The 14,654-nt window shown below is 47.1% G+C and overlaps 1 protein-coding gene across 1 annotated transcript; it reads right to left on the reverse strand.

Annotated features, from left to right (window-relative positions):
• Positions 1 to 333: 333 nt before the first annotated feature.
• LOC311361818 (uncharacterized protein) lies at positions 334 to 13,290 on the reverse strand. The gene is made up of 12 exons (XM_084481639.1): positions 13,193 to 13,290; positions 12,184 to 12,266; positions 10,115 to 10,696; positions 9,472 to 9,524; positions 3,905 to 4,455; positions 2,977 to 3,073; positions 2,796 to 2,859; positions 2,645 to 2,705; positions 2,275 to 2,371; positions 1,756 to 1,872; positions 1,595 to 1,654; positions 334 to 1,430 (listed from the first exon to the last, which is right to left on the reverse strand). The coding sequence occupies exons 2-12, from the start codon at positions 12,221 to 12,223 to the stop codon at positions 1,341 to 1,343; spliced, it is 1,812 nt and encodes a 603-aa protein (XP_084337765.1). The 5' UTR covers positions 12,224 to 12,266; positions 13,193 to 13,290; the 3' UTR covers positions 334 to 1,340.
• Positions 13,291 to 14,654: the final 1,364 nt, after the last annotated feature.

A 14,654-nucleotide genomic window follows, 5' to 3' on the forward strand; every position in this document is an offset into this window, starting at 1 on the left:
CCTGGCCTGGTTACAAGTGCCGATATAGCCCTGTCAAAGCCAACCTTCTTGGGGAGCACTAATAGGATAATAATTATCGACTCTTGGAGGCCAGGTCGAACAGCTCATCTTTCTGTTTAAGAGCCTAATAAAGTGAACATTTGTTTTGAATTTCTTAGTACGCAAAATAACTTACAAGAAAACATTGCCAAAATAAAACAATCAAATAAGCAGTGCTCAATTCATTTCTGTGTTTATTTCTTTGGCATCACTTTATTTTCCCAAAAGTTTTGTATTTCAAAAAGTTAATTATGCAATGTTTCTTTCCTCTTCAATACAGAACTTTGGCCACCGAAGAAGAAAATATAGCAAGATGTATATATAAAAAAAAAACATGCAAGCGTATAAGGATCATTTTCCATTATAGCCTCTGGTCTGTGGTGTGCAGCTTCCATTAGAAAGACTGAAGTCAAACAGCTGTAATTGTAGCTAATTGGGTTAAGGGAATTCAAATTCACATATACATATATATTTATTTTTACATTATTCAAGATACATTTATTAGACACAACTCATCACCAAACATATCCCTCATGTGCCAATGGCAGGCAGAAGAATCTCACATAAAAAGTGCGGACAAAAGTGCATATTAACAGAGTGTGCATAGAATCACCAGGCATGAACATATGACACCACGTCCACAGATCACGGATCAGTTAAAAAAGGCACGGCGATGAGGCGAGAACTGCTGATCTAGTGTTTGACCTGACTGTGGTGCAGTACCGTCTCATGAGGCTGTGACAACAGTATGTAGAAAGAACTGATGGTACAGTCTATCCCTGATAGGTGGGCCGATGGGGCAATTGATCCTTTTCCTAGAGGTGTCCTCGCGGGACAAGCACGGGTGTGCTCATTACACTAATGATGGGTCAGCTCCTTTATAGTACCAGGCCCCGGGGGTGGTAGGCCCAACTAGGGATTAGTCGAGTACCCCTGCCCTGTTATATCCAAAAGGAGCCAACCCTTAATTGGCTTCATGAGCGACACCCGTGTTTGACGATGACAGCTCTGTGAAAAGGGCTGATAGGTCGAAAGGACTGGCCCCTTGCTCGTCAAACAGCCAATGGCGTCCCGTCCTCGTTAAACAATGGCGTCGCCAACAACCAATACTGAGGGTTTGGTCGGTGTGTCCCGTCTCTTGAGAGAGGTGTTCCGTTACCGGTTGACGTGGACGCGGCAGACATTTGCTTCGTCCGCCTTTTACCGGTCTCTGAGGCACACGTGTGGTCATTGGTCCGTCAGTCTGGATGTCCGAACGTCCGTCCGTCCGTCCGTCCACATGGCGGGTGGGAGCTGTGGGGTCACATCTCAAAGTGGCGGTACATGCTCTCCACGTAGCTCAGCACCCGCTGCCAGTCCGGACCCCCGGCCCGCAGCATCTCGTCCGCCGTCTGAGGTGGGGGGGGGGAGGGGAGGGGAACACAAGACGCACAAACACCCATGTATGTATCGATTAGATATTGGAAGAAGCCTGTTATGTAACGAAAACAAAGCATGCGTGGCGTTTGCCGCGGCGTTCCCACCGGATTATTTGCAATTTCAAAAAAGGACGCACCAGTGAGCGCGTGATCCCGACGTTCTCGCCCGTCTTGAACGCCAGGTTGAGGTTCTCCCTCTGTCGGGGATAAAGAAAAATCAATCAAGGAATAACTCATGTTGGAGAACAGAACCTCGACTGGACAGCGGTGAGCCGGCCGCTGCGCCCCGGGTCCAGACCTTGTTCTCCGGGTTGAGGCTGGGGTAGGGGACGTGCGAGGGGAGGTACGTGTGGTAGACGGCGCAGAACGCCAGGCCGTCCGCCCAGCTGCTGCTGAAGTTGGTGAGGTCGATGTTCTGCGGTCGACAGGAAACAGCATGGGTCAGTCGTTTAACAAAAAAAACGGAAATTAAGAGTATCTCCCCCCCACTAAACCGGTCCGGACCAGCCACTAGAGGTGGAGCCCCTCAATAAACGGGTTAACAAAATAAACTAAAATGACATATCAATTCAAGCGAAACTCCAACCCCAGCATTAATTCAATTGTATCCGTACAGCCCTTAATCACAGTTACAGTCTCAAAGGGCTTAACAGGCCATATATTTATGAGTCTGACACCTCCCTGGCCTTAGCCCCCCCCAGAGGGAAAGAAAGAAACACCCTTAATTAGCAAGGAAGAGATCGTGAGAAGGAATGCAGGGAGTGGGGGATCCCCCCCCCCCCCGATTCCAGGGATGGTCATGAGCGTCGGTGGTGACCTTGTATCCCAGCGTTCGGTTCTGGCACCAACGCAGCAGCGAGTTGCGCTTGGATCCCCCGTGGCGACGCAGCAGCATGTTGAAGCCGTCCTGGGACCTGGCCACGACAACACACAGGAAGTGAGAACGGCTTCCCGCCTTACACAGCGAAAGCGACCGCAAAAAAAAAAAAAAAAAAAAGGCCCACAATCGGCGATTGTCTTCCAAGCCCACCAACATGGAACAATTATGCCCATCTACGGTGCACCGTGTAGGTTGGATCATTATTGAATATTCAAGATTTACATCTGGAGGGCTCAGAGAAGAATGTAGCCTGTGTGTGTGTGTGTGTGCGTGCATGCATGGCGTGCGTGTGCGTGCATGCACTCACTTGGTGGGAGGCAGTTCGCTGAGGGCGGAGTTATACTTGTTCAGAAGCTCCTCCCGTTTCCCTACAAAACACACCCAAACTGTTCACCGCCACGACAGCAGCAGCTTACCAACACGATACCTGGTGTTTTTGTATAAGTGAATGTACACACCGGCGTTCGCAGAGGAGCTCTCTGGCCAGTCCAAGCCTCTCTGCCCTCTGGGTTGGTTCGAGTTCTGAAGAGAGAAAATGACATTGATCAACATGTGGCTATCCCGTTAGCATGTTGTTAGCCACTGGACCCAGTGCAATGCTCTGATAGAGGGGATACTCCTGGAGCTGGTATGGGTCACCTTGTTTGTACAGGAGGCCGTGGTGCCAGTGTTGGACTGGGGGGTTCCGTTGTGCACCGTGTGGGAATCCAAGGAGAGCGCTATTCTGGAGAGACTTCTGTGTGACACACACACACACACACACACACACACACACACACACACACACACACACACACACACACACACACACACACACACACACACACACACACACACACACACACACACACACACACACACACACACACACACACACACACACACACTTTATAGTGGACATGCTTGGGCAGCCAGGCAAACCATTTTGATAGGATTTTTTGGAACCCTGGTTCCACAACTGCAGTCAATCGGGTGATTCTAACAAAAATCCTTAAACTCAAGTGTCCCCGCCGAGCCAGGAGAAAATGGAGTGCATTCACCAGCGACCACAAACATGGCGACATCGGTCGACTGAATGGGGTATCGGTTTTCCATTATAATAGCCAGGAAAATGGTGTCCAGCGAGAGAAATGGGTGATGATTGGTGCACGACGACGAGTGAAACACACACACACACACACACACACACACACACACACACACACACACACACACACACACACACACACACACACACACACACACACACACACACACACACACACACACACACACACACTTGTTTCAGCCTCCGCACCAATGCTAGGCTCTATGGCACCTATGGATGGATATAGCAGTCTTAATAAAATCAGGTCAGGTTTCTGTAACTTCTGACAGGGGTTGACTGGTGCCGTATTTCAGTTCTTCTGTATCAGACTGATGATGTGGCTTCTTTCCAGCTAATTCAAACATGCATTTGAGAATCTTAGGGGTCTACTTTTGGTTGCTCATAACTTAAGACAATCTGTTAAAGGTGAATAGGTCACAAGTTATTAGAAACCGCCTTCATACAGCATTGACCTCTCACCTTGACCTTTCTGTGGTTCCCGTCCTTCGCGTCTCATTGGTTCGACTCGTCTCTTTGCTCCCGCCCTCACCGGTCACATTCCTCATGTACCTCCTGGCCACGCCCCGAGTTTCTGTTTTCGTCTCCTCCCCCTTAGTGACAGCGTTGGGCACCGCCGTTCCGTTCAGACCCCCGTTCGCAGTGCCTTCTCGCCCTGGTCCGTGCAGGCTCCTCGTCCGGCCCCTGTCCGTTCCCCCGGGGCCACCCCGGCTGTTAGCGCACGAGTCGGGCCTATCCCGGGCCTCCGTCGAAGCCTGGGCCTGTGTTTTGCCATGCGCCTGGGAGGCGGTGGCCAATTTCTGCCGACTTTCACTCAGCTCCCCCCTCAGAGACTCCAGCTGCGCGTCGGCCTCCCTCTGCCTCTGGTGAGCGGCGGCCAGCTCCCTCTCCACCTCCTTGTGGGCCCCCCTCAGCGCCAACAGGTCCTCCTCGGCCTCGGCCCTCAAACGGTCCGCCACCGCCACCGCCACCTGGAGGTCAGTCTGGAACTGCAGCCACTCGATGCGCTCCGTCTGCATTGCGGGGGGGGGGGGGGAACAAAATTATACAACGTTGAGTTAAACTTAGGATGTTGTTTTTCATTTTCCTGAGACAGCCTTCAGTTCGTAATTTAATAAAGCCATTGTTACTTCTACTTGATTGAAGCAAAATCTATATATTTTTACAAGGATTTTAGCTGATCATTTACATTTAGGGCATTTCGGTGATTAAATCCTGCAGCGATATATTCTTGAATGATCAGCCTTTTGGCCACCAGCGGAGGGGATGGTCGGAGCGAATCAACAGCAATAACCAACAAGAGTCAAGAGAAGCAGTGGGGGAGGACAGTGACCTCTGATGAGGTCATACTCTAAAGTAGGGCTAAGCAAAACTGAACATTGAAAAGTCAGCAGCCAATACAGTCGCAAAGACAATCAGTATTAGCTGTCGGGTGAGGTCACTTATGTTACGTTTGTTATGACAAGTGACCACACATTTGGAACAATCTAAATCAATATCATATAATAAATAATAAAATAAAAACAATAATAAAAACAGCCATTTCAGACACTTATCAATAGTGAGAGCTTTTCTTTTTGTAGATGCATGTCATTAAGGAGCAGGTAGGGGTTAGGCATCTTTCTCAGGGATTCTTGCAACAGGTAGATTATGGCCATTGGGGATCGAACTACGAGCCACGCTGCTTGTGGTACGACCTAGACTGAACCACTAGGCTATCCGGCCCGCGATTCTGTCCCCAGTAACCGTTCCTGTTTTTAAATCCTGAGGTTGTGTGGTTTGACATAATCGTTTGTTTACTGCCACAGCCAAAGATGAAGGTGTATTTATTCACTTCTTTCATCATACAAATAAAGCCTCACATAGTTCCATGCAAATACCACTCATCAGTATTTCATCATCCGAAGTGGCTGCCTTCATAAAAAAATAAAAACCTGCATCGCCTTTCTGTGGAAATAAGGAGCGGTTGGATTCGAAGAAGTGGAAGTGGAGTCTGTGGGGGCGTGTAGTCATGTGCAGTTCCGGTGAATTCCTTCAGACTCTGCCATGCCCTGGACGTGCACAAACCTTGCCTTCGCAGATACGCTACAACACACAACCACAAAGAGCTCTCTGAGCCACGGGAACCAGGAGGTAAGCAAGAACAGGCCGTTTGTGAAATCGCACACAAACTTGACGCAATCACGTGCATGAGTAGGGGAAGAGGGAGAAAAAAAAAAGAACAAAGAAGAGAGAGAGATTGAGGGAGAGAATTAATAATATAGTGGTTTAAGGCCTGCACAGACTTGCTGCAAACGTTGAGGCACAGAGAAATTGAGCGAGCGCAGCAGAGGAGTAGAGGCGTGAGGCAGGCAGGCAGGCAATTAGATGAAGAATGGATAGTGAGGAGGAGGAGAGAGAGGACCCTTGCCAAGTCGCTCCCCTTATCTGACCGGCGAGACTCACAAGACCACAGCTGGGCCCGATTATACTGGACGCAGTCTCTCCCAGCCTCCCTCGCTCTCACACACACATATCATATTTCCATTTCTATCACACACACACTCTTTTCAGCCGAGTGCACAGTCAGGCTTGCTCGCACAGATCCTCAGTTTCAAATTAAAAGTTGGAACACACTTTCCCAGGCAACAGAAAATAAATGCTGTCACAGTGGGTGGAGAGGTTGGAAAGTGGGGAGCAAAAAGAGGACTCACTACTTAGTTGGGTGAATTGTTTAAATTGGTACACACACACACACACACACCACCCCCCCCCCCCCCCCCCCACATTATCACAGAGATAAGGCTCTGTTTATTCTCCCTCATACATATACACACAAACACCTAAGCCATGACCTAGTGTCACACTGCAGCCAGCCCACATGTGCACAAATTGGACGTGCAAACACGCCCCAATTGCTGGAAACCAACACACAAGGAGATTTAGAGTGTGTGTGAGTGTGTGTGTGTGTGTGTAACATCTGTCCCGGAATTAATACCCACACCCTGTTCTCTGGACGTATACATGGGGAAACATCCCAGTTTCGTCATGCGTTCCCCAATCTCTCCAATCCCCCGATCACCAAGACATAAAACATCTCCTCTCACTCGTCCTCAGCCCGTTCTCATGATCTACAAGATCCCTGTTCGTACCAAAAAACTATCCGAGACACATCGCAAATGAGCATTACACGGACCACGAGTCCAATTGTCCATTTGCACTGCATTGCAAATTTGAAACAGCGACCGAGCACATCCACACAGACCCCCTTGAATGCAAATTTCACGTGCCTTCATAATAAATGTATGCAAGATTAGGTATGTCCATTCACTCATTTAATGAGTGACAAGAGACAGAGCGAGGGAGGAATAAAGTTCCTTTGGAGCAAATGCTGAACATTTGCTAATTTGGACATTTGAAACCCTCATCATTATCATCACAATATTGTATTGTCATGTCCTTATAGCCGATTAATATGAAGGAAATAATTTCATAAATGACAGCACAATTGTGTCAGCAATGTTGCCACAAATACGTGTGACACTTTTAAAGAATAATTTATTGACCAAATAAAATATTCCTGCTTCATCATGACGTCTGCAGCAAAGCCCCTTGACATTGCCATGCTTTATGCTTCCCAAAACACTAAATGGTAGATAGTAGTCAGGTTTTAAGGGCGAATGAAAAAAAACTAACATAAAAATGGAGGCTAAAGACCAGGTATTATAATGATAGCGTAGGAGTGTTGAGAACAGACAAGAGGCATAATGTGGGAGAATATGGAAATGAGCAGCGTTTGACGATAAACATAAACACCAAGAAGGCATGTTTGGTCCAAGGAAGCGTTGCGAAATAGGGGATGTGATCATGGATGAAAGGGATGATGAGAAGGAAATAAGAAGCAAAGCAGGGAAGAAGTTGCCGGCTCATTTATTTTTCTTCCTTTAAAGTTCCTGTCTTTTCGGGAGGGGCCAGGGGAGCTCTGCGGCGGAGGGAGGGGGAAAAAAGGAGAGCCAAGGAGGAAGTGGGGGTAAACCGACCAAACTAGAACCAGTGATTCTCCAGCCGCCAACACCCCTCCATAGATCAGTGCACTATTTGTGTTACTAAGAGTGACTGCATGTCCGTGTGTACGTCAGAGTGTGAGTGTGTGTGTGTGTGTGTGTCTTTCTTTCATGGCCAACAAACGCACATAGGCATAAATACTGCCAGCGAGGCCAAAGCCTCTTTCATCACAACTAAATAAAACAAGTTTTGTCTTCTTAACAAATGAGGCCCACCGCTCCCCCACCCACCCGCGCACCGGCACCACCCACTCTCCATCCCTCTCCACAAAAAGGTTCCCAGGAAAGGAACACAGAGCGGAGGGGGCTGGGGGGAGGGGAGGTAGGGTGATTCATACAGTCGAAACAAACTCGCAGAGCAGCAGCAGAGATCAGCCAAATGGGTGGGGGGGGGGCCCAACGTAAACACCCTTTCGGGGGTTTATTTTTTGTGACTGGGTTACAGACAAACCAGGCTACCTCTCTTTGACAACACACACACACACACACACACACACACACACACACACACACACACACACACACACACACACACACACACACACACACACACACACACACACACACACACACACACACACACGTGTACTGGGTAAGTGGGGGTTAACTCTAAATCTCTCAATCTATTGGGGAGGGGGGTGGGGGGGGGCAGACTTGTGTTGCAGCTGCTGCATGCTGCTGGGATCTGGGACAGATCTGGAGGAAGGTTGGATCCCCCGGCCAGAATCCTCATAAGGGTGGGCCAGGAAGTGGAACACACAGCAGACAGGAAATTACCCTCAAAAGCAGCACCCCCTGCCTCTCTCCCACTCCCTCCCCTCTCCAATATCTCTTCTACACAAATGAACATAAGCACCAGGGGACCCAATGAGCGCAGGCAGGATGTCAGATTCAGACAGAGCCGGGTGTGGGGCCAGACGTTAGGGGTCAGCCCATGCAGGCTCCGTTAACACGTGGCGTGACAAACGTGTTTCAAAACCTGCACAACATTACTTTCATTACACAAACCGCCGCTTCCTTCAAACTGATGACTCAAAACGTCATCACTTCCATCTGCGCTCTGACACACGGATCAGCTCAGATCTACCGGCCTTTCTGTTGCCTCCGTGGACGAAAGGCACTGAGGGACTAGAGAGCCCGGGGGTGATGCAAGTCATGGGTGTGATGGTTGCATTCGATACGGGCATATCGTTTTCAAAACAAAACGTGTTGACCTCCGTGTCAAAATGCCAAGGATGTGTTTAGTGAGAGTTAAATTAGGGGGAAAATAAGTGCTTCAGAGTAACCTGGGAGAATTTGGTGCAGCGGTTTACAGTTTACACACTGTGCTTACTCTAAACTCTATCGCTAAAAATAAAATAAAACCTTGATGCTCGGGAGGTGGGCGGCCAGCCAGCCAGCCAGCGAGCTAGAGAGAGACTAGAGAGGGAGCAATAGGAGAGATAATAAAGCCCTATGTAGAATATGAAAGGGGTTTCCTTCCTTCCTTCCTTCCCCTGGGCCTCCGAGGAGGAGCAGAGGACAGGAAGATCTCCATTAGCCTGGGGGAGGGGAGGGGTGCATTCCAGTTTTCCCACTGCTGGAAAATGGACGTGGATGCGTGTTGGTGGGATGTTATCATCAGAGGGACACACACACACACACACACACACACACACACACACACACACACACACACACACACACACACACACACACACACACACACACACACACACACACACACACACACACACACACACACACACAGTGTCGATGCGTCAGATTGGCGTGTGCAACGTTTCCTGTTTACAGTTCTATATTCATCCCAAAGACCCTGCGACATATGCCAAAGGCATGTGTTGAAAATTCCAGGGCTACATGTATCTGTAGGAATTCAATTCAGTGGAGAATGGGAAGGGTGATATTTTCCATATAGGAGGAAAAATGTGTACGGATAGTTTCACAACACAACCAAGGAATGCACACAGACTTTGCTGCTCCTACCTGCAAGTTAGTCCTCAGACTGTTGATCTCTGTCAAAAGACACTTCAGCAACTCTGAGGAGAGAATGCAAAAAGTGGACAGTCAATGTCTAATGGATAAATGTATCCATGGTAAACATTCAGCCATTCATGGCATTGAAAAATGTAGCCGCAATAAAACCTTAACTAACAGTTAAATCTATATTATTTTGGTTTTCTATTTCCTGTTTTCAACCTGTATCTTTTTCTGCAGGGCAGGTTAGTTCAAAATCTTGCAACCCAAGCGCTATTATTGATAAACAGTAGATAAATCTTGATAAGAAACAAGCACTAAAAACTAAGATTAGTCAATTAGTCTATGTACAGAAAATGTACCAAATCTAATTTAGATAATCCATGAATCGTGTAATTTATTAAGAACAAATAAGCTATTACTGCAGAATGTTGCAATTCAATTAAAATATTTGGTTTGTGGATCACAGTAATAGGAATAGTTTAGTTTTTCTTGTCTGATAAAGCAAGCACCTTCATCACTTTGGACTCTGGTAACTATTTTACATTTTATAGACTAAATTATGATTGGATTAATCCAAAAAATAATTTTGAGTGAATAAAACCAGTGGAGGTAGTCCTCAAACACTGGGACACAGTCCTGACGGTCTCACCTGTGGTGCTAGGCGCTCCGTCTTGAGTGAGACCCAGGGTGGTCCGACACTGCTCCAGCATCGTCTCCATCTCCTCCCTCGGGGCCTCCTTGCTGAGGGACTGGCTCAGCCCACTGTCCATCTCCCTCCAGTGGCGCTCGGGTCGGCTGGCATCAGGAGAAGCAGGGGCGTCCGGCGCCACGGGGCTATTGTTTGGGCTCGATGCGCCTCCCCACCGCTGGGTGCCCTGGGCCCTGGGGGCCGGGGTGGAAGTGGAGGGACCCCCGTTACACCCAGGTGGGGCCACCTGCACTTTAGGTGAGGTCGGGAGGCTTTCCCCAGATCCACCAATCGCGACACTCGTAGGAGTGGAGGGCGGGATCGGAGGCTTCCAATCGGGGGGTGGTATAGGTGTGGTGGGGGCGCTGACCGATTTCTTCCCGGTGCATTGTGGGAGGGGGGTTTTGGCTGGGACAGGGGGTGGACAGGACACCTGGGCTACGAGCGGGGACAGGGCTGAACTGGGGCATTTGACTTGGAGTGTGGTAGGCCCGTCGTTGGTGGGAGATGTAGGAGGTGTGTGGAAGATATCTGGATGGCCGCCTAGAACGGAAACAGAAAAAAAGTAGATGCTTATACACAGAGGGAATGGATTGCTCACAAGACATATATAGGGGGAAAAATAAAAAAAATAATAAATAGGGGAAGAAAGAAAATACAGAAAGAAAATCTCAAGTACAAAATAATTTGCCTGGCGGTAACCAGTCTAGAATGTTGACCAGGTTTTAGAGAATCTGGCACGTCTAGATGAAATAGCCAAGGTTTTAGGTGGCAGAAGAGGGGGGGAAACCACGATCCAATACGTCTATATATGGGCATTCCTCCTATAACCCTTCTTTTCCCCCCCTTTTATGTTTTAACTGCTGCGTCACTCATGCTCCCAAGAGTGGGTGAGATACACACCGAAGGGAGCGCAGTAAATTGGCCTTGAACCGTACTCAAACTCATAGTCATCTATCGCATAGCAAGACCATGAGACAAGTGAACTTTGTTTTAGGCTGGGCTGTCTCTTTCCAGACCCCCGCCCAGGAATAGGAAAATACCTCAAGATCCCCTGGTTTACATCTGAACTGCAAACTTTGCATTCAACTTTATTTGCACATCTTCACATTGCAGACCTTAACGCACTAGTCATTGTGTACGAGTGAAAAGAATCCCAGAACGACGCCTTTAAAAGGAAAGGTTTTGTATGCCTGTGTGTGTTTGTCTTTGTACACATCTGTCCGTAGGCGGATGCGCTGCAAAAATGTGCGTGTGTTTCCGTGTGTTTGCGTGCGTGTGGGACAAAATGAGGATTCCTATGATTAATCCATTGCACTTGTGCTGAGCCGGGGAATTCTGCCGATTCATCACAGCTGGGCACTGGGGGGGGGGGGGGGTGGGGGGGGGCAGGTGGGTCACGGGGTGAGCATTACAGCATTGGGTTCGTTACAGCGATCGGGACGTCAAGACGAGTGACCACTCTATGAGCAGCTCCAAAACGGAGGCGAGCCAAGATTGTAAGTTGTTTAAAAAATAACAAAGACAAAATACACACAGGCGTCCGGTTCTCTCTTTGTTTGTCCTCTCCTTTATAATGCATGTGTGGTCCTTTCCCCGGTCTGTCCCTCAGGTCTGTTCCTCTCTCTACACTGCCCTCCACGTCTGCTCGCACTCCCCCCCTCGCTGTTATTTTCCTTTCTTCCTTTCTTTCCCTTCTTATTAGTTCCCCCTCTTCTCTGAAGAAGAGAATATGTATTTGAGGCTTGGCAGTCGGCTGGCTTTGTTCTCACTAGCAGACTAGCAGTGTGTGTGTGCGTGCACTTTTGTGTATTATATAATTGAAAATCCTTTTAGAAAACATGATGGAGCTTCTAAAAGTGGTTTACCAGAATTAGGGGAGAGGGAGTACTGAAGGGGCAACATCCAGAGTGACACACACACACACACACACACACACACACACACACACACACACACACACACACACACACACACACACACACACACACACAGTGTAACTACAGTGTTAGCCTTTTGTGTTGACCAACCTGAGGCCCCGTGGTTTTCCTTGCTGGAGAAGTGACCCATGATGCACTCTGATGGGCACCCTGCAGTTGTTTCTTCCTGGGGCCTACCAACACGTACACACAAACGATCAGAATATATGGGTTAATATATATTATTTTAAATACATTGTTCACCATAGGAATCATGTTATGCAGCACCTTCACTTTTTGGGCGAGTGAACAGGTTATTTTTGAGACAGTGACATCAGGGTCTCATCTCACACACTGATTATAGCTTTCATCTTGACATAAGTGAAATAATAGGTTATCCTCTCCAGAGTTATCATGAGCCCAGAGCCCGGCTAGGCGGAGTGAAGTTTACAAAACAGTCATTGGTGTGCACAAGTGCTTATTTGAATTCCCATTTGGGTGTTGCAAACAAATAACAAGGTATCTGGAATTGGTAGCCCGACAAAATCATAGTGCATCAAACCAGACAGGGCGCATCAACACCAGACAACGATCATGTGCTCATTGTCTGGTGTTGATGTGCCCTGCCTGGTTAGATGCATTATGCTTTTATCGGGCTATAACACACATAACTCTGGAAGGTATTTCTTTTAAACTCTCAAAATAAACACTCGACTTCGAAATAGTCGAATTGCCTTTGCAACACATCTAGAAGACCATGAACCTCATTGCAAGATAAGACATAATCTGGGGACACGCATGGTCGCAGTAGAGGCGTCTCTTCTTCAGCGAACAGCGTTAGTTATTCACAAAGTTCCTCCCTTAAATAAACTTACATTTGTCAGAAGACAAATATTAGCATGTAAAACAATCATAACGCATTGAGTATACTCGATGAGCAATTTGCAAAACTTCCATGCACCGATGGATGCGTTGATGTACATCAATAACATGCCCCGTATAATGAAATAAATACGTCATTGTTTGCGCGCCACAAAACAAATCTAAAAACTAAACTATTTCGGGGAAAGCGTTGTACACCAACCCGTTAAAGGTCAAAATAAAGAAGGTTCAAACTCACTTTATTTATGTCTTAATCGCCGAGTCCCGTTGTTGTGTGCACCGTCCGCCGCGCCACTCATCCACAACTTCCCCTCGCTGTCTTCAGCTTATGAGGAGGGGTGTGCGGTAGATGGCAGGGAACACACAAGAACATGTTCTTCTCGTTTTTAAGGCAAACATGTTATTTCCACACGATGGGGGAAAATCACATGGGTAAATCCTTTAAATCCGCACCCGACATACTAAAAACTAAAGAAAACTTTGCATCGATGTTAGATGTTTTTTCTTTCTATCCACTAGGGGGAATAGTCGCCAAATGATATTGTACCCCTCTTCCCATTACATCTCAAGTCTGATTTGCTGCTGGTTTCCGAGACGAGTCTGCATGTTTATGCAAGTGCTAGTATTTTTTTTTTTTTTATGGTTACTTGTGTTGCTCAATGACAAATGTATTTGTTTTCTTATCTCAGATGATCGTGCAGAATATTTTTTTATTAAATTTTCTTATTGGAAACTGATCAGATGAGGGATAAAACACATTAGTAGTTAGTGTGTAGTGCAAGTGCGATTCTGGTTTATCACAATGTCTAGGCTACCAAAGTGGCATTAAAGATCACGAAGAAAGATCACAATAAAAGATCTAATAAAGAAAACAATCACTATGTGCACATACAACTTTGTCATGCATTTATGACGAGGATGGGGTCTCCTGTACAATATGTACAGTATTTTATGAGAGAGGCCATTCATCTACATGATGAGAACGCCTACTTTTGTCATTGATGACACAGTGACATTAGTGAAAATAATTTCACTATGGACCTAAAGTGTTGACATTTCAATTCTCAAATAACACAAGCAGTTTTGATCGTTTTATTGATTTTTTTCGGTGAATACAATACAACATACTGTTCAAAATATATGTATTTAGGCCCAGCAAAAGCCAGGGGGTGACAAAAAGTGCAACAGTCGTAAACATAACATTCTCCAAACAATTTCACTCAGTCGCATTAATCATTATGCATCCTGTTTGTGCAAAACACTCTTTTCTTAAATAATTAAAATAAGAACATGTATCTCATGCAGTCTCATGTCATGTCAGCAGTTCTCTAACACAAGTTGGGGAAATGCAGAGAAGCAGCTGTTTTGGTGCAGTGGTTGAAGCCTTCTACCCACCCTCTGATTGAGATCAATGCATTTATTTAATGCTCTGTACACCTTCTGCAGACCATGGCAGCATCAAGAGTGTCTGTTAAACCCTGTCAACCCCCCTCTCACCCATGTCCCGATGAGGCCTGTGGTGAAGCAATAAACTGTACCAATATGCATATGTGACACTATTTAAACACACCAGCACCCACTAGATATAGAACCTGGGTGGCAGTAGCCTACAGCTCCACTGTGTTAGTAGGATCAGAAGTTTATTCCATTATTGGGGCGCTACTCCAAAACCGATTTCCAGCCAGGCCCTTGTCGAGATG

The sequence above is a fragment of the Micromesistius poutassou genome (assembly GCF_964030765.1).
Source record: "Micromesistius poutassou genome assembly, chromosome: 17".
NCBI classification, from domain to species: Eukaryota; Metazoa; Chordata; class Actinopteri; order Gadiformes; family Gadidae; genus Micromesistius; species Micromesistius poutassou.

Excerpts from the sequence above, each read along its gene's own strand:
- LOC311361818 (XM_084481639.1), bottom strand. The coding sequence starts at position 12,223 with ATGGGTCACTTCTCCAGCAAGGAAAACCACGGGGCCTCAG. Across the intron at positions 2,860-2,976 it reads CGGCCTCCTGTACAAACAAG|AACTCGAACCAACCCAGAGG; the intron begins GTGACCCATACC and ends TTCTCTCTTCAG. Across the intron at positions 1,431-1,594 it reads TCGGGATCACGCGCTCACTG|ACGGCGGACGAGATGCTGCG; the intron begins GTGCGTCCTTTT and ends CCCCCACCTCAG.